Below are 20053 nucleotides of genomic sequence, written 5' to 3'. Positions count from 1 at the left end.
CTTTAACGCTATGGCAGTCGTGTCCTGAGATGCACTTTGCCTGAAAGGCGAGTCAATTAATTTGCAATTATAGAAATATAATGATGTGTTTTAAGAGCGGACAAGAATGTCCAGCCATCAGTCCACACCGCATTTCAGTCTTGCAATCAAGAAGTCATAATGCAATGATTAAACTGGACTTTAATTTGCTGCACCAAAATGCAACAAACTTGGCTTGCAGATTATGAGAACAATTTTAGGTCTTACTAACAATGGTGGACCTAATGTAGCCACTTTTCTCCTTCAGTGCACTGGCCTATTTCTACTGCCTCACCATCCCTCATTTTGTACCAGTTCTACTTGACTGACCTATCTGCCTGTAAGGGACACAGCTCCACTGTGTATAATTGCTGTTTGTGGTTGAGAGGTTTAAGGAACAAACAAATCTGCTCTCCGTTAATCCCTGAAAGTGGTCAGAGATGCCTCATCACATCCCTAAGTACAAACCATTTTTGTCGCATTTTTTATTGTCCTCAGCTTGCCACCTAAAAACTGTTCTCTGTGCACTAGAGGTAAATCCTTGGCCCTCCTCTGGTGGTTAAAAATGCTTGTGGACCTGCAGTCCCAAATACAGCACTGCTGCTCAATCTGCTTCTTTTTACTTTTTTTTTTTTTTTACTGTAATACCAGGTTATTTACTTTTTATTCCACACCAATACCTACCAAGATCTTTGATCTGCAGGAATATCTATACAAATAACATATTGTATGTATATCGTCTCTGTTAGGCACAGCTTTACTAGATGTTAACATACTGATGTTTCCTTCTTTTCCTAAACCTGTGTTGGTGTCTTAACCTAATCTAGCAGTGACCGTTTCAAAATGATAAACACGTGATGACGAAGGTCAGTTATGACAAAGGTCTGATACACCTGTCATCTCCAACGGCCATTTATGCCATTTAGGTTATCAGTGGTTTTCAAACACCCCTAAAATGACACAAATAAGACCATAGTCCTGCATTTAATAAAATTTTGTCCCCAGGATGCTCCACCTGATTTTGCTTTTTGATGTTTAAAGAAAGTGTAAGAAAGCAGTGGACTTATGGATAGAATTATAGAGCGAACATTCCCCTTTTTGCTGGGGACCTCCCTTGATCCCACTCAAGGGACCCTGTGGATCCACCAGAAATTTGAGAGTTGTTGATGAAAAAAAAAAAAAAGACTGACAATTCGTTGAGAAATCTAAGCAGCAAAGTCAGAAGGCCTGAAAGCATCCTGGCATATACTCTTAATGATCAGGGCCCCAAGGGCCTTGAGCCTTGAAGAGAGAAATAGACAACGGACATGAGATCTCTTTTTCCCTGGTGGCTGTCCTCATTTCACAGGAATTAGCAACAGAAAATCAGTAATTAGGCCTGTGTACATGCTGCATCTCTGGGAACTCGGTATTTAACACAGTAATAATTGCAGCCCCTTGACTTGTATTATGGGACACACACAACACTTTCCGTACCACTTCTTATTCAGGCCTACCCATGGCAAAGGATGGACTTAAGCATGCAGCAAAACACATTTTCCCATTTCTACTCTGTACCCACTTCTCTTCACTGATTTCTCGAAAAAGGCAGAACATCAGTCAAGAGCCTGCGGGTCAATTAATCCAGAGGACTTCAAAAGGGCTGGTTTTGGAAGGCTCCGTGCCCTCGGTATTTATACACAGGATATCATTAACATGCAGAAGGCAAACGATGAGCTCTGAGAGTCTCTAGAGGGGTGAGAAGGAAGAGGAGGAGGAGAGACGAGTGCAGCTCTCTGGCATCCTATTACGTCTGTCTCATCCTGAAAAGCACTCGCTGACTGTCTCTGTGCTCTTCCACTCACTGCCTTACTGCCCCTGTAAGGCAGATACATACATGCAGTATAATCTGTGAAGGCATGGAGCAGCGTGAAGATGATGAGACACGGGCAGAGTGAAAGTGAAAGGGGAAATAAAGAAAAGAGCGCATGGTTAGAGAATATTCCAGTAATTCTTTGATTCAAGAATTCAAGGTAACAGTGTCCATACAGTTTTTAAGAGTAAAATTCAAGAACTTTCAAAAAGGTACTTAAACCAAAAAATTTCCAGTCTCTCTAAGTCTTTACCATCATCACAACTAGATTGTTGATAAAATATGGAACTGCATGTGCAATGGTATACGCTTACTTAGTAAGCATCGTATAGCACAGTGCACATGCTTTAGTCAAGGCTACAACTAATCACCCAGAGCCTATGATGTGTCTGAGCCAGGATTTCCAAGAGGAAGTGTGTATTTATCAAACCAGGACTCGGCTCTGTGAAGGCCTTTAATCCCCTCCACACTGCCTGCCTGCTGCTTATCAATGAAACGGCCAAGGAAAAGGAGACAGAGCCAAACACAGTTTCAAAAGACAAGGGGCACATGGTCACATGCTGCCTGCTTTGCCATTCAAATTCTTTTTGCCCCCCTTTTCAAGCAGGCCTTCAATATGCTACATTGCTGATTTGCACATCATTTAGCTGTATTTTTTATTTCTTTTTCCTGAGAACACACACTGCCAACATTTGATAATGCACAGCTGCACAGACACATGGGGCCAGAGCAGAGCAGAGCGCAGTGCAGCATCAGTGAAGGGTTTGACAAGATCTGAAGACCAAACCAGCTAATCCATTGATGTTGCACATGCTGACTTCCACCAGCTGGATTTGTCAACCTGACGAGAGCAGGGAATCGACTGCTGTGTTCAAACAAACCAAGCTTGGATAGATATAGTTTAAACTTTTACACTTTGCCCCTCGGAGCTCTTGCAAGGGGCCAAGGGTCGACAACATAGGGACCCAGTTAGACAGAGCTATAGCTGTAATTTGGTGTCAGTTCGCAGAACCAATAAAGCATCCAGTACTATCCTACAGCAGCATCAAAAGCATCACATTTTTTGATAGTGGCTCTTTAAAGACAAATAAATTCTGGACACAGGCTGAATCTTGCTCAACTGTTCTTAGAAGAAACACACTGGGAGGATCCACTGATACAATTTCAAAGCTGTGCACTGCTGACCATGAAATGAACAGAGACATCACTGGGAAATCAGCAAAAGGCAGCTTCAAAACTAAAATAACTCACACAATCTGGCCTTGTAAAGATACCAAACACCACCTCACCCCCCGGTTCCTCCCAAAACCACTCAAATCACACACACACAAAAGAAATTAACATACACTCACACATCAGTCCGGACACCAATACAAGCCCTGTCTTATCTTCCCCAGACAGTTTATTCGCCATATCAATACTGCATGAGCTGCCTTTCTAATGGTGCTATGTTACGTCTGAATATGTCTGTATGACGGACAGACACTAGCAGTCCACTCTAATTTGATGAGGTACATTATGAATCTCATTCATGATATACCCTGAAACGTCTGCTCCATAATTAAAATCATGTTAGCTCTTGTCTCTCAGGAACTGGTAACCAGTATATGAAAAAAAAGGAAGTGGTGCACTATCTGGCTAAGCAACTGCAGTATGGAATGGCTGAGTAACCCCTTCAGTGTGTCTTTTCACTGTGGCAAATGAGACAAAGTTCAAAATTCTCCTTGGTTGGGTTGCTGCGGTGTAGCTGTAGCTGCAGTAACTGTAAATCACAGTGGCATTCAGCTTGCTAATGAACGTGTGCTGGAGGGGTTCAGCCAACAGACTGTAGGCTGCGATCCAGCACATATGGAAGTGTGTCCTGGTCAAGATGACTCTGTTATACTGGTCTGATTTTAAGGTATAGCTAGGCACCAGGTCTGAGACTGATTCTGTAATACCCCTCTGCAGTACAGTGCAGAGTTTGCAGAGCACAACTTTTACTGCAATGAAAGATGGTCGCAGGCATGTTGAAGGGTGTCAGGAAAAGAATAGGGCCGATGGGTCACATCAAAGGAAAATCACAGTAAGAGAACCACAATCTTAACCAATAGTGTGCTCAAAAAAGGCTTAAGGGTCTGAAATGATTTTACTGTATTTTTGATGGTTGGGCTTTATGTCAACACAGTTTTTATTGGAGAAGCACAACAGTTTTTCTTGCCCAGACCCATTTGGTGTTTAGGTGGCCGCCACAAACTTAACTACACTAAAGTGGGAGGAAAGGCGCAGCAAAGGGCGTGTCACTGCTGATTACCAGGATTTGTGGTCGCTTGTCTGCTCAGACCAGGAGTGCATGGCTCAAGGTTCAGTCATGTTAAGAGCCTTTCTGTTCAGTTTGAATTCATTAAACAGAGAAATGTAAAACTGTTGTTATTCCAAGAAATAATAAAGCGTTGTGGTATGAATGTGAACTTTCAGTATGCATATACATGTGAAGCATGGGCTTGAGCTTGAGCTCCTATTGTTTGAATGTTTACACACTTTGACACCTGTTTTTTCATTAAAACACTTTTTAAAAGAGGCAAGTAAAGGAATTGAGTGCCAGCATAAAAGGACAAGATATTAAAAGTGCCATGACTCATTGATGTCAATTTAGGTACCATTACACTGTATATCTTTATGTGTGTGTCTTGTACTGAGAAACTTGTTGGCCTCAGGTTTTTATGATCTTGGCAGTGTGAAGTATAATATTAATAGAACATGTGTCACAGGATTATGTGTTTTTCTGACACCTGTCCCTTGCTCTGTGGATAACATCAACTGTGCAGTCCAAAGGTTAAGCCACTGTGTCTCAGCAGCGGTAGCACAGTCCTGTCTTTATCAGCCAAGACGGCAGAGTGAAGCACGTCTCCTCTAACACAGCTGGACTCAATTATCCAGTCCAATCTTCCTCCACTTCACACACATCCAAACTGCTCTCCTACATGCATATTCACACACTCTGACACGTTCTTTTCACAAGAGCGTCAAGAATGTCAAAATATGGTACTCAAGTAAAAGTACTTTTGAGTTGCAGGCTGACATGTTTGTGTCATTGGGCATCACGTTCCACTGTTAAAAAAAATCCCTGTCACTCACTTCTCTTCACGTGGAAACCATTCAGTATGTATATGAATTGGCCTCTCGCAGACGGATGCCAACGTTTCAGAGAGGCGGGCAGAGCGAGTCTATAAGTTTTCATGGATCATGTGGCCAATAATCAGTGTTTGACAAAGACAGAGACTAAACTGGAAGAAAGCCCTGCTTACCTTGTCCAAACTGTCAAAATGAGAGCACAAAAGTACTGTGTGCATACACTATGCATTTTGAATTTTGCACTACTATTTACGCATGTGAAGTATTTAGCAACACAGCCCAATTAAAATGTATTGACTGAGTTTTCATTTCCTGTATTTACTGAATAATGTACAGGGATTTTATTGCTTTTGTTTTACATTACTGCAGCATTTGGGGCAGCCATGGCCTAGAGGTCGGGGAAGCGGCTTGTGACTGTAGGGTTGCTGGTTCGATTCCCCCCCTGGACCGGCAAGAAAAATCTGGGTGTGGTGGAGTGACTGGCCGGCTGATGTGCCTTTGAGAGAGGCACTTAGCCTCCAATTTGCTCCCTGGGCGCCTGACAGTGGCAGCCCACTATTCCTGTGTGTGTTTCAATCAGTGATGGGTTAAATGCAGAGAAGTAATTTCCCATCTTGGGATTAATGAAGTAAATAAAATCTTTTAAAAAGTTAAAAATTAATTTACAATGCAAGGATTCATTTTTTGTATTCGTCCAAAAGTCCAGCAAGATTGATGAGTATTAGAAAGGCATTTTCATTGTACATTGAAGCTTAAAAATAAAATTTTAAATATGAAAATGCAGTCCTGCTGTTTCCATTTGCAAAAACCACAGCTGGGGTAAGACCACATATATGTTGGTGTAGATTCACCTCAGGGATCCACGGCCAGATCACAGCTGGGTTAGTGTCCCATTTCCAGATCCAATCAAGCTTGCCCAGTTGCCCGAGCTGCCTGATTTTGGGAGTGGCAGCGGTTAAGTTCATGCTCTGCGTGAGTCATGTACCAATGTGTTAACGGTGGAGTCTGTGCAGACGGTCCCTCTTCTTTTCTACAGTATACAGTTTTGTGTTTGCAGAGCTGCAAATCCAAATGGGTTAACACTACAGGTGAGACAATTTTGCTCTGAGAACATTCAACGGGCTTCGCTGTAAGCTGTTTCCTTCACTCCTCAGATTAATGCTGTCTGCCTTCGTACTTTGCATTGGCTTTATCTTCCGTTGTCTTTAATTTCATTATTTTGCTTTATCAGCAAAATAATTAAATTCAGAAAAAGTCACAGGAAATTATTTTACGCTATAATGGCAATTTTAGTATTTTAAATGTAGCTCAGTTCTGTAATTCTATTGATATTGAATCATTTTGTACAATATGCTGTAGAAAATTTTGTCACTCTAAAAATATTTCAATGTATAAACCTATTCATCCTTGTCAGTCAATAACATCACTGTAAAATGTGCTCTGATGTGTCTTTTGCTGTTAATTTGCAAACTACAAAGGTTCATCCAGCCAACAATTCAGAAAACACATTCAGTATCAAAAGTGCTGTATGGTACCTGTACTATTTTTGCAGTAAATTACTACCTTGGATAAATTTCATGGCATTTAATTTAAAATCAGCCTTCAAATGTAGATGCAACCCACACATTTCTGTCTGATGCAGAGCTTGTAGAAAGTCTGCCATATTTGTACATACTGGGTGCAATTTAAAACTTAACATTATGAACATAAAGCTTCACTCACAGCTTTCTTCTATAAAGTACAGCCTGTTCTATTTAATGAACTGAATTTCTTATGTCCATCCCTCAAAAGTCTTTAACCTCTTCAATGAACTGAATCCTCCTCATCATGGCAGAACAAGCTGACCTTTGAACATATCATAAAGACCTTGACTGTAATAATAGATATTCCCTTAGAGTGTATTCACATAATGAAGCATTTTGTTGTTTAGTTCTGCACTGTAATTAAACAAAGCACTGTGATTAGCAGCAGGGCTGGGTCTTGAAGTCAGGTTATAAATAGTGAAGTGTTTAGAGGGGGACATACAGATCCCTGTGGTGTGGGCACACATTGAAAAGAAAAAAGGAATAAAAACGACATTCAAATTAACAAAAAGTAGCTGAGTTAGAGTAAACAAAATTATGGAAAGCAAATATGAAAATGCTGTCCAAAAATGCCCAGAAAGCAAAATCAACTGAATCTACATTTTTATACTCATTTTCTCATAAAAATATGTGATAACTTGACATCAATCAAATATGAAACATTAGATATGACAGTAAAGAGCAGCGCTGTCTTTAGTAAAGATGCTCACACAGTATCTGGGCCCTTCTGTGTGGACTTTGCATGTTATCCCCCGCGTGGGTTTTCTCCAGGTACTCTGACTTCCTCCCACAATCCCAAAAACATGCACAATAGGTTAACTGGCTGTTCTACATTGCCCCAAGGCGTGTGTGCCTGCGTGTGTGTGTGTGTGTGTGTGTGTGTGTGTGTGTGTGTGAGTGGTGACCAGTCCAGCTGGGACAGGCCCTATACAGCGGTATAGAAAAAGGACGGGTGGATAAATATTTATTTGTAATCATCAACCACTTACAACATTTATTTGTTTTTGATTTATTCTTAATTTCTCACTTTTAGTGTCACCTTGCACAGACAGCAGTTTCAGCAGTAAATGCATGGAGGGAAACTCACTTGAACTGTTGGTGCTCCCTGGAGCTGCGGATCTTGGAGGAGAACCTCTCAGCCAGTTTCTCCAAGCTGCGGGAGTATTCCAGCTCAATCTCTGCTTTGCGCCGAAAGAACTCCTGCAGGTCCTGCAGCAGCTGGATACGAGACTCGGACTGTTGCTCCAAGCATTTGAACTGCTCCACCAGCTGGTTACGGATCTCTGTCCATCAAAACACCAAACAAAAATGACATGAGTCAACCGTTTATACTGCTGTCACAAAGGAGATATTTCTTTGTTCAGGTGTTTAATACTGATCGACTCAAAACAAACATGTGAAGAGTGATTAATCAGCCACCAAAAGAAATAAGAAAATTAACTTTTTTTTGGACTGCTGTAAAGCAATTTGTGGAGGTTTTCGTACAATTCTTACATCTGTAGCAAATGCCAGTCTTCAGAGGAATACAGTTTTGGTTTACAGACTAAAGATTAATTAACACACTTATAATAAAATGAAATAACATATTATTTATAGCATTGTTAAGAGTCTTTAGGTATAATTTTTGTTAATCTTGTTTTACAGAAATTAATGAAGAGCCTGAGCTTGTTTCGCATCACCTGAAACACCTCAGATGTCACATAGTAAGGTATTCCCAAGCTCAAAACAAGCTCAGCATGGCAACAAAATGAGCCATCTGTAATCTTAATGTATCATATAATTTAGTGAACAATTATTAATCTATCCACTAGGTTCATTTCAATTATTCTAAGCCATTTCATTACACTCCCTTGTACCAGCTGCAACCATAAATCCTCGAGCTGAGAGTGCAAATGGCCAGTGAGGCTCCATGCAGAGCTGGAGGGATGACCTGTGTGTATCACCTCTCAGAAGTGTGTACACACTGTCGACATACCGTGAGATGAAACCAATTTAATGAGAAGCTAATGCACTCCCCCACTTGGAGCAGGTAGTGGAGCAACATTTCTGTGTAAGAGGAACCTGCTCCTGCTGCCAGGCACACTACAGATCCTTCAAGCCAGTGGGAACTCATGAGAGAAACCTGATTCCTCTTTGTGGTGCTGTCATCAGCAGCACTGATGCCTCCACTCAGAAATAGAGAAAGGCCAAATTTGCAGAACAAAAACTCAACCTGATGGAAGGAGCTACAGTAAACAGGATGTGTGGTGTCACTTCTTAGGAGGAAGGAAACCTCCAGAACTAATGAGCAACCTTCATCAGAAAGCTCATATGTTTTGATCATCTCATATTAAAGCTGCATGTCACATATAAACATCCTGAGTCTAGCAGCAGAAAAACCAAGAAATCAAGATTACAGCACAGCCAGCAAACAGTCACAGTGTTTACAGGCTTTCATTGAGTGTTTTACTTTAGATTCCTTTGAAAATGTTTAATTCCTTCATTTCAAGAAATAAATTCCAACAGGAATACACAATCTATCACATCATATACCGCCTCAACTGTACAGAATGTATGTGCCAAGCCAAGCTTTCTCTCCACTCATAATGACTTTTCATCTTTATTTTTTAATTTCTTCACAAGACCTGCATGAAAATGCGCTTGAAAGCAGCAATGGAAAAATGAACTTCCTACATGTCAGTCACTGCATGTTGTAACATCTTTGAGTTACAACATAAGTCACTGCAAGTCACAACCCTAAAAAACAAGGACAAGGGGTGGATTTTATTGATATATACTGAGCCATGGCAGTGAACTGCTGACTGAATGGTGAAACCACAGCAGTGACACAGACTGTGTTTCCAGGCTGCTGAGGGTGTAATTTGGTCAGCCAAGCCCTCCTCGTGGATCCATGCATGTACACTCACTGCTGAGGAAGGCTGCCATTTGAACTGAAACAGTGATGTTGTGCGGGCGAGCATTTTCTCTCCCTGTGATGTTGTGCCGCCTGGCCTCAGTCTCCAGCGGCATGCTTCACTCTGTGGTTAACAATTATCCCAGCCTCCCCCGTCATCCAGGGGCCTCCCTCCCAGCTCTGAGGGCTTAAAGCTCTGTTTTTTGTTTTGCTTTTTTGTTTTATTTAATGGGAGCCCTGAACCGGATCTCAGGGAGATATACCACCACTGCTCATTCAGTCCTGTCAGGAATATCTTGCCTTCCCAGACATGCAGTTATGTTAACCGTCTGCAGTGTTGTTTGTTCAATACTTTTTTTTTTCTTTTGAAAGAGTAAAACAGTGCCAAAGCAGACAAGCCAAGAGAAATGCCCCCCAGGAAAATGTGACACGGATTCTCATGAGTTACATGGAGCACAGCCCTTCACAAAAAGGGAACTCTGAACCACCAGCTGCAGCTCTGTAATTTGACAGCTGAGTTTGGAAAAATAGGTCACGCACACCAGAAGTGTGCCCTTCCCTTTGAGAAACCACGAGCAATTGCAGAATTACCCCTTCAGTATTCCCAGCTCTTTGAGTGGCTTCACTGGCTGTGGTTTATTTAAAGTGAAGGACCCCTCTGTGGTTCTTTTCAATGTGTGAGGAGGAGGAAGGCTGTGAATGAAGGCCCACAGTAAAAATGAAGATGATTGTTTATCTTTAAGAAGATCACCAAAACAAATTTCCATGTACTATTATTGCACTTTGTGGTGATAGAACAGGTCTCGACCTGACCCGACTGACCGTATGAAACAGGAAACCGAATCTGTTCGGGTCTCGTGTTTGGTCCTATGCTTCAGGTAACGACCTCTAGTCTGAAGTAGTGACAAACTGTGGGCTAGATGTGCTTTGATTTTAATCGATGGTACAGTTTTCTCTTATTAAGCAAACAGATGAGTCTGTAAGAAAGTGAAACTATGTTAAATAAAAGCCAAGTAAATGCACGAGTGTTTTCTTTGGCTCATTGCTTTTAATTCATCTACAGCTTGTGTTGTCTTAACAATCTATCATATGCCCGTGCCAGTGGCATTAAACATGGTGTCTAATTACAGCATTATTTAGTAGTAAGTATTTTGAATCTGATATATTTGACTTCTAATTAGACTATGATCTTGTAAAACAGTGTCTAATCTATCTCCTGATTGTGTCCTGGTTCTAAAAAGAGTATAATTTGGTGTCTAAGTATACAAGAAGTTTGGCTCTAATATGATATGTAGTTTCTAATTACAGCATGATTTAGGTGTTTACTGTCCTATAAAGAAATGTATTTTTATTTTTTGTCTAATTTGACACAAAGTACAGCTTGATACATCTTATTACGGCAGTCTTAAAAAAGGGGGGGGTGGCCTGTAGTTGTCTCTAATCAGAGATTCTCCAGGGAAAGAAATAAGAAAAAATGGCAGCAGCATTTATGGAGCAAATAATACACTCGGTGAGTAGTCTGACAAACAAGCAATGCTTTTAAGAATGATTGCTGGCTCAAACTACCAGCAAATCAGGTGATTTAAAAGCTGCTTATAGATCTTCTTTCTCTATCATTTGTATAGAAATGAACTTTAGATCTATACATGTAAATGTCTGTGAACTACACCCACTACCTCAAACATCCCCACCTTTCTGACATGTCAAGCTTTGAACCCTCTGATTTTTAAACACGGATGCCCCACTTCCACCTTAGACTGCTCTAGTTTTCTTAGTTTCCCCAACAAAACAAAGTGATGTATAGCTAGAACATGATTGAGCACAGACAAAGCACTGTTTTACAGAAGGATATCCAGTGTTTAACCGTTTTACTAACACTGTGCAAGAACAAAGTCAGCCATGGTATTAAAAGCACAGGCTCACTGAAGATGTTCTGTTTCTGGATTTAGGGATAGGCAAGTACTGTGTGTGTGTGTGTGTGTGTGTGTGTGTGTGTGTGTGTGCTTGGATTCAAAGTGAGCAAATTAAACCTAACAGCTTGATTAAGCATGTGGCTATTATCTGAGGCAGACCTGCTGTGTGTTACCTCTGTGTCTTTCTATTTAGAGATGGAGCCATCTGCTTTTTGGGGTGTGTGTGTGTGTGTGTGTGGTGTGGGGGGTGGGGGTCTTCAGACAAAAAAAGGCTGATGACGGGGGTGAGACGGGTGCAGCTGAAATATGGTCAATCTCTGGTGGGATCACACGTATGAACACCAAGATTCTTTATTATCCTTTACACCTTAAAGCAGCCTACACTTGGAGGACCATGTGGCAGGCAGTTCAGTTGGAAAAAATGAATTTAAATAAGTTCGAATTGAGCCTGTGAACCTTTTGCTACAAGTTCGATTATAAGCAATAAAAAGTAAACACTGGTTTTCTGTTCTTCTTTCGCTTAGTTGTTTCCCCATTTCTAAATGCTGTCTGAGCTGTTTGATAAATCAAGTATGATTATAGTCCAATACATTTCCTTCTGAATGCCCCAATAATGTTTAGCAAAAGCAGAAATAAATCCCAAAAGCTGCCTTCAGCCAATGACTTCTTGAATCGGTGGCTTACTGTAACACTAAACCAATGGTGGAGCAGAATTATTCCACTGCTCACATCTGAAGCTTTTATCTTCTGCACACAACTGGGATTTATATTTCATGTGTATTAAAATGCAGCACGCTCATAACAATACACCGAGCTGAGAGTATGTTGGAACGTGTACATATAGTGTGTTTGTAGCATCATCGGTTTTATATCTTCAGCAAGACTGACTGTCTGAGGTGCACAGTCATGTTTTAATGTTCTGCAGGTTCATTACTGCTGCTCTGCACCACACTGGTTAATTATGACATATACTGTACATGACATATTATGAGAGTAGACAGTATATATTCATAACAGACAGTAGACATTCCTGACCTCGTGCCCATACATCATCATTATAAGAGCCCTACTCCTTCTATTGGACACCTGCTCCACAAAATCATTCCTCCTGCACCGCCGAGGGACAGGAACTGAGAGCAGAGTGGACACTTGTCTCCTCACAGGACAGGAAAGCCTCTGAAAACAATAGAAGGATGTTGGAGAGCCCTGAACTTTGACACTCAGACAAAGTCCTGTATCGGCAGCTCTGTCACAGCATAGCATGGGGATATTTCTAACAGCAGTTGTAAGTTTAGGAATGGGCTGGAAAATGTCCACCGCAGGGGCAGTCCACCCACACTCTGTGGTGAACTGAACCGTGAAGTTGTCTGTAAGAAGTTTGGTTTACAGACTACAAATGACAGTTTTCATCTTAAGTCTCATGCACAATGCTGTCAAGCTCATTAGCAGACATGTGTGCTGGCTGGTTCTACTAAGAGAACCGGATATATGATGAATAAGCCCAAAATGTTTCTACGGCATTTAATTTTTTTGGGCCCAAAGAGTAGGGACAGTACAGCCCATTGACAGCATCTGTTTTAGAGATTTTCCCTGACTTCCTGTTGGACACGTGAATTTCATGAAAATTATTTACCAATGTAGTTCTACAACACTTTTCCTTTTTCATTGCATATACAGCGTATGGATGAAACACAGCGCTGAGTGTTTGTGATGCACAGAAAACTGTATCTATCATTTCACCATTTGCCATTCTTTTTGTAACAACAGAGTGTGTGAAAAAGACACTGGTCGGGAAAACAAGTTGTGTTGAGTTCACTGTTAGGTTGACTGAGTCAGTAATTCGAAATTATCAAAGAGTGATTCTGACCATTGAAAGAGCTGAGGGCCAGCATTGCTGTTTGACCAGACTAACTCTTGTGTCTGAACATGAGGAGGGAAACAGAGGCAGTGTTATATTGTGTGCAATATTTCATCACAAATAAGAATGCTTGGAGGATACTGGAGGAGGTTTCTGTGAAAGTTACTGATATTTTTCTCCACTGATATGATCTATTATGACTCATACTGAATACAGCTTCTCTCCTCAGTGAAAGACACAACTGCATGTATTTTACAGCCATATTTATAATCTACACAGGATGAGTGCATTTGTAATGTTTTATTTATTTATTTATTTTGTCTCCCTCAGTGCAAAACATTGTGAACTACCTCCTAAGATTCAAAAGTATAAAACCAATCCAACCTATACAGATTCTGACAATTCTTCTGCATTCTTCACATGTATGGGCCGAGAAGGCGATGTTACTTATTGACATATAAAAATAAAACATGCGCCTCCTCCTGAATTCAACTCGGAACACCGGTGACACTGATGCACCGGTGCAGCACTTCACTGCAAGTCTGCTGCTTAAGAGGGCCCCGACACGTCTTGACGCAATGGAAGTCGAGATAAAATTGGAGCACAGTGAATGAGAGGGATTTTCTGCAGAGCATCCTGAGGGCAGCAGGGGAAGCCAGGCTGTACGGTGCAGCAGGCAGCCTGAGGAGGAGCAGGAGACATGGATCATTTCACTGCAGGATAATAAAGCTATAACATTATCTCTCATATAGTGAGGTTTTGCATACGCGCCTTCTTGGCAGCCATGTTTAGTGCAAATTTAAATGTCTCAATGAATCGATCAAGAAGCACAGGTTCCACTTTGTGTTTTTTTTTTCCCCCCAACAGTGCGTATTGGTGCAGTGAGTGTGGAGGACAGAACTAGATGTCTCAGTGTAATAGGGATAAATTATAAAGCGTAACCTGCCTCAGAAGGTATTAAAAACTTTGAAAATACCGTCCTTGGGCATTCACATCACCATGTAGTAAGATACACACAATATGTAGATACACACACACACACACACACCAGACAAAAGCCACTCTGAGCCAAATTTCACTAACCTAATCCCCAACTCAGCTCTGCAGTATCAGGGCTCTACACTGCAGTCAAATTCACATGGAAAAACAGACATACAGAGAAACGCAACCCTTATCCAAACCTTAATTCACTCTCTCTGTCCCTCGTACTGAGGCTCATAATACAAGTTCCAGTCGTTGAACTAATCCCATTTCTCTGTTTTTTTTTTTTCCTAATCCCCTCATGATTAATGTAATTTTGGATTCATGAAGACGTGCTCCTCATGTCAGCGCAGGTTCGTCTCTGTTTGTCTCTATCGCCCCCGTTCTCTCATTGGCCCAGCCGTGGCCAGCACATGCAGTCGGAGATAAGACAACAGGAGCTGAGACCAATCAATGGCTGGAGCAGAGGTGAGCTGATAGAGCATCTGACAACAAGATGTCAGCTGTCAGTCTTCTTGTCCTCACTCATTCTTAATCCTCCCTCCTAATTATCTGTTTGTTTATCCAATTTTCCTCTGGATGTCCTGTCAAACCAAAAATCAATTCAGACTGTAGAAATGAGCTTGTCCTGTGCATTATTTTTCACGAACTTGTGGCTTTTTGCAGGACCGATCTGCTCTCATTTAAAATAAGCCTGACTGCTTCTGTTTATGTAAGACCACTCACTTCACTAAAACAGCAATAAACCTCAAAACATACTACTTTGAAGGAAAATATTCAACTCCTGATGACAACAACATACATAACTGTCACTTTCCTTCACTGTGCAAGGAGAGGAAAATCATCCCAGACTTCCTCGCCTCTCTCGGACATTGATTTCCTCTCTGGTGCCTGTACTGTCATCAGGTCAAGGCGTTTCATCAGTCTGATGCTTCAGGGAAGCCCAAGCATGAGCTACAACCGGAAACACGCCCTTGCACAGACTAGCTGTCCATCACTTCTGTATCTAGGATCCAGCTCTGCTGGACCAGGCTGAGAAGTGTCTCCATGGCAACACGGGCGTGCACCAGTCCCCAGAGAGCAGCTTATTGGAGGAGAGGTGGAGTCGGATGGCAGAACTGACTGAGGAGGCACGTGCAGATGTATGCACTGAGACATGGTATAAATGTGTCTGTGAAGCTGATAAGATAAACACTGTGATACAGTAGATACATATGATCAAAGCAGTAAATTTAATATGAACGTTTCTCATGAATGCCGATTTCATCGAATACCAGTTAACGACTCCCACAGCATATGGTATTTAGAAATGCACTGGAAGCTTTAAATGACTCAATTTATCTAACAGCATTTAGCTTTTATGAGATCAGAGTGAGAGTAGTGGGGTGTCGAAACAACACTGAACCACGATCAACTCGAGGACAGCTCTTCATTGGCTCAAAGTAGGTGAAACTGAGAGCAGAGTTCAATTAAAAAAAGACTGAGCGATAAACAGAGGAGAGACACGAGCTGCTAATCTTCTGCAGGTTTCAGGCTGAAGTTCAGTTGTTATGGTGCACATTCTACAGACACCATATACTACAATTACAACAAACTGTGAATTCAAAATGCACTTTGCAATTTCAATAAGTTACTTAGAAAATGTAAAAACAATACATATTTAACTACTGCTTTTCTTTGTTTTATGTGACAATAAAGTGAATGTATTTGGATATTTGGCCCGTTTTTCAATAAGCATTTTAAAGATGTCACTTTGGCCTTAAGGTACTACTGATGGGCATTTGGGGATTTTATAAACCATGCAATCATTTACTCAAGAAAACGTTTAATAAAATCAAATTAATCAACACTGACAAAAATCCTTAGTTGCAGCCCTGCAGTAAACAGTTCATTAAAACAGATGGAACAAAACGCCACACTTTTGTACTCCCGATGACTGATAACCGAGTCCACTGTGCCACATTTGTCTCTATTTAAACCATCAGTGTTGGGTGACAGGGATCTGTGGCAAGTAGGTGCACTTTTTAATCATCTGAAGTCTGTAGTGGGACGTGTGCTTCACTGGTACATAATAAAGTTCTATCTAATGTAACAGGTCCCAAGCTAACACTGCAAAACTAATTACTTCCTCAAATAGTGACTATTTCAAACTCTCAGTGTAGTTATTTTTGCACAATTGCCCTCTTTCCTCTGTTTCTAAGGTTACTGTCTCTCTGCAAGAAGTTTTTTTTAATGTCATTTTTTTCTCTTGTATAAACTATTGCTGCATCTCAACATGGAGATCCGTTGAGTAATAAGGCAGAATACTTGCATAATTTCCTGTCATTTTCAATTGCTCAGTTTTTTTAAAAAAAAAAAAACAGTAACACTTTCTCCATTTGAATTTTTTATGATGGTTAAAAAAAATGGGCTGAGCTGACAGTCAGAATGTTTTGAGATACAAACACTCTGTAGGGTTATGCTGTGTCCTCAGTCTGAATCCATTTAAACTCAGAGCTTCAGTGTACACATACATAACGCACACGTTATACTTAGACTCAGAGTTAACATTCTTATCACATGGGACCTGAGCTTCAATTTAGACTGAAATTCTCTGACTTTTGTTCAAGAATTTTGTGATTCTGGTTAAGTGAATATGGTATGTATATCAAAAAGCACCCATTAGTTCAATTACTTTTCATTTGAGACTTTTCCAGACTATTGTTTAATGCACGTCAGGTGCCTCTGATTGTTCGCCTTCAATTAAACTCAAGTGTAACAGTCGTGTAACTAGATTTCAGTCCCCCTGCAAACAGCAGCAACATCACTGTACACTATAACACAATCCTGATGTGGATTGTGCTCTTCTCCAGTCAGTGCTGATTAAAATTCTTTCAACACAGACATGAAATGAGAAGTGAAATCATGGACCGGCTGGCACCAAATAACCAAGAAACTGTTTTCTGCTTAATGGACCTTTGTCTACTTCATCAATGCCAGCACATGAACCAAAAAACTATTCTGAGGACTGTTATACGATAATACTGGCAGATCGCCCATTTCATGAAAGGCTGATTATCTCTCAAATCCATGTGAAACGGATAGAACAAATTCTCAGTTTATCAAGTGCCAGCTGCATTCATCACACTGAGTCTTATAAAGACCAAAGCACAGTCACCAAGTTGAGAGAACTTTTCTTGCCAGACTTCTGCTTTCTTTTCAAGTTTCTTCAGTAAAATGTCAAATGATACAAAAAAAAAATTAAAAGGAATTGGTTGACAGTTCAGGAATAACAGTCCATCAGTTTCTTCTCTGTGTGTTTAGTATGAGGCTCACCAGCAGCTAAGCTAAACATAAAGACTGGAAACAGGAATAAAAAGCTAGCAAGACATACTCTGGCACACAATGGCCCTTTGAGACATAACACAACAACTGAGCCACTGCAGTCTGAAAGCCATCATTTCCAAAGGCAAAGGCAAAGTGCAAAGTGTGCTGCTCATCTCGTGTCTGAAAGGACCTTAACCCCAGTAAAACAGCAAAAAATGACATATTTACGTTTGTGTGTGTGTGTGTGTGTGTGTGTGTGTGTGTTTCTGAATGCTAAGCTAAGCCAAATGGCTGCTGGAGGTAACTTTTTACCTATCGTACACCACATGTGAGCTGTATCAATCTTCTCATTTAATTTTCAGAACGTGAATAAGCAGACTTTCCAAAATGTCAAACTTTTCCTGAAGAGTTTTCAGTATATTAATAGACTGAAATTATGCAATCTTAACTGAGTCAGCAACAGACTCTCTTGAGCTTCCTGTTTGTTTGGCTACTCCACACAAACAAATCAAATCTGAATGAAAGCCAGAATTCAGTCGATGGCAAGAATAACAATCTGTCCCGCTAAAGATTATTCTGCCTTAATAGCTTGTAGATGATTTTTTTTTCCTTTGCAAATGTTCTCTCAGTCAGTAGCAGGTTTGCCAAACAAGCAGCTGGAGGATCCTCAGTCGGTGAGTCAGTGCAGCCATTTCTTAAACTCCCAACCTGTCAGTTTCTACAAAGCCAGCTACATGGCGCCCAGCAGGGTGTTAAATACTAACTAACCAACTCACACTATGATGGTAACGAGCTCTGATCTTGAGACACATTTCTAGCGGCAACTGTGCAACACATCCAGCACTTGGAAAACTGACACCGCTAGTCAAAGATAATTCAGAGTGCAAAGACAGCGCAGGGTGTACCCAGTAATCATTGCTGCCTTGCCAAAAGAAGAAAAAAAACAAACAAAACAAACCAAAACACCATGAACCATTTCAGCATTGATCTCCCTGTCTGAGCTGTCTGTAGCCTGCAGCAACAACAAACAGAGACACACCTTGTCTCACACAGAGATTTTCATCAGCATTTAACCAAACTGACAACACGTTTTAAGGCCATCGGTAGAATCATTATATCACACAAGTCACAAACAATGTAGTTTTATTTTCATAAACAGTGTGTGACCACACCAGGAGTTTGTCCAGATGCTCTCAATTGACATGTATGAAGCATATCACTTAAATCTTTATCATTAATTTGACATAAAGGAGTGTATGTGGTCAGTTATAATACACACAAATGGCACAAAACTTGCTTTTATTTGTCAGTAAGACACATGAGTTTGCACTTTAACATGAAGCGCTTCATGCTGTCCTGTTGGAAATTCACAGATTACTACTTTCAGGTGCATCTATGTGTGTGTGTGTGTGTGTGAGAGAGAGAGAGAGAGAGCGTGAGGTTGGCATGGGCGGACATTAATTTGTACATGTGAAGGACACTGAACAATTTCCATTAGCTGTTGCCTGCATTAATTTCCCTGATCAGAGCGGTTGCTCGCAGCCCAGAGGAAAAATAACAAGGAAAAAACTAAAGACGTGTCATTTCTGTGTCATTTTGGTCTCATCAGAATTTTGTGTCCTTTCAAAAGCTTGTCTTTCTGTATGAGTGTGTTTGGGTTAGACAACGGTTATATCTACTAGGGCAATCACAGCCAACTGAATTAGTAAGCCACATATGTGGCTTTCAGTCGACAACTTAAAGCACTGACCACACAGACTTTTATCTGAAAAACACTGCAGGAAAAATACTATTACTAAGGGTACACCATGCCAGAAAATGAGAGTGAGGTAAGACTGCGCTGCACTCCAAGTACAATGAATCAGAAATCCATTGCAGAGGGGGATTCAGGGAACGCAGCCAACAGAACAGGCAACCTGCTGTCCGTCGAGTCAGAGTACAGTACAGCAACAAGACGGAAACACAAGACCAATTTAACAAAACTCAGCTTGGCTGAAGACAATGGAGTCTTGCCGGGGTGCACTCATGTCTTGACATTTACTAATGTCATTTAAGAGCTCAGGTTTGGCTTCAAGGCTTTGCCCCCTACAAGTGCTGCATCATCACCACATCTCTTTGCCATCCTCACTGTGTCTGATCCTCTCACTCTGTGTGAAACAAGCTGGTTGATTTGATTGCTGGACGTTTAAAGCATCGAGACTAAAGGACCGACGGTTCAGTTCATGCTGATGTGGACGTATGGATTTATACTAACGTCAACTGATGGCTGAGACTGCAACACTTCGGAAGCTACCTCTAAAACCGACAAACAGGAGGAGGCAGAGCTGCAGTCCAGCAGCCACACGGTGGTCAAAATAGAGTCCGAGCTCCTCAGTCTGTACAACCCCTCTCTATTGACATGCTAATGCAGGATCTGCCTGCTGAACAGCTTGAATAAAGTGAACACCGTCTCCCAAGGTCCTTCAGAGGCTCCGGCTTTGGCAGCCAGCCTTGAGGGTCTTCAAGAATTCATTAATGGCCGTGGGTTTGGATTTT

At 41.1% G+C, this 20053-nt stretch overlaps 1 protein-coding gene across 3 annotated transcripts in view; it reads right to left on the bottom strand.

Moving 5' to 3' along the window:
- srgap3 (SLIT-ROBO Rho GTPase activating protein 3) overlaps positions 1–20053 on the bottom strand; it is a 57607-nt gene that overhangs the window by 34903 nt on the left and 2651 nt on the right. For all 3 annotated transcript variants that reach the window (XR_006842974.1, XM_046383824.1, XM_046383825.1), the window contains exon 2: positions 7655–7850. Coding sequence is in view for 2 of the 3 variants with exons in the window: in XM_046383824.1 (XP_046239780.1) it covers positions 7655–7850 (196 nt within the window). In the remaining variant the exon portion in view is untranslated. The remainder of the gene's footprint in view (positions 1–7654; positions 7851–20053) is intronic.

The sequence above is a fragment of the Scatophagus argus genome, chromosome 3 (assembly GCF_020382885.2).
Source record: "Scatophagus argus isolate fScaArg1 chromosome 3, fScaArg1.pri, whole genome shotgun sequence".
NCBI classification, from domain to species: Eukaryota; Metazoa; Chordata; class Actinopteri; family Scatophagidae; genus Scatophagus; species Scatophagus argus.
Note: the sequence above shows the minus strand (reverse complement) of the source record. Positions and strands in the feature narration are given on the sequence as shown.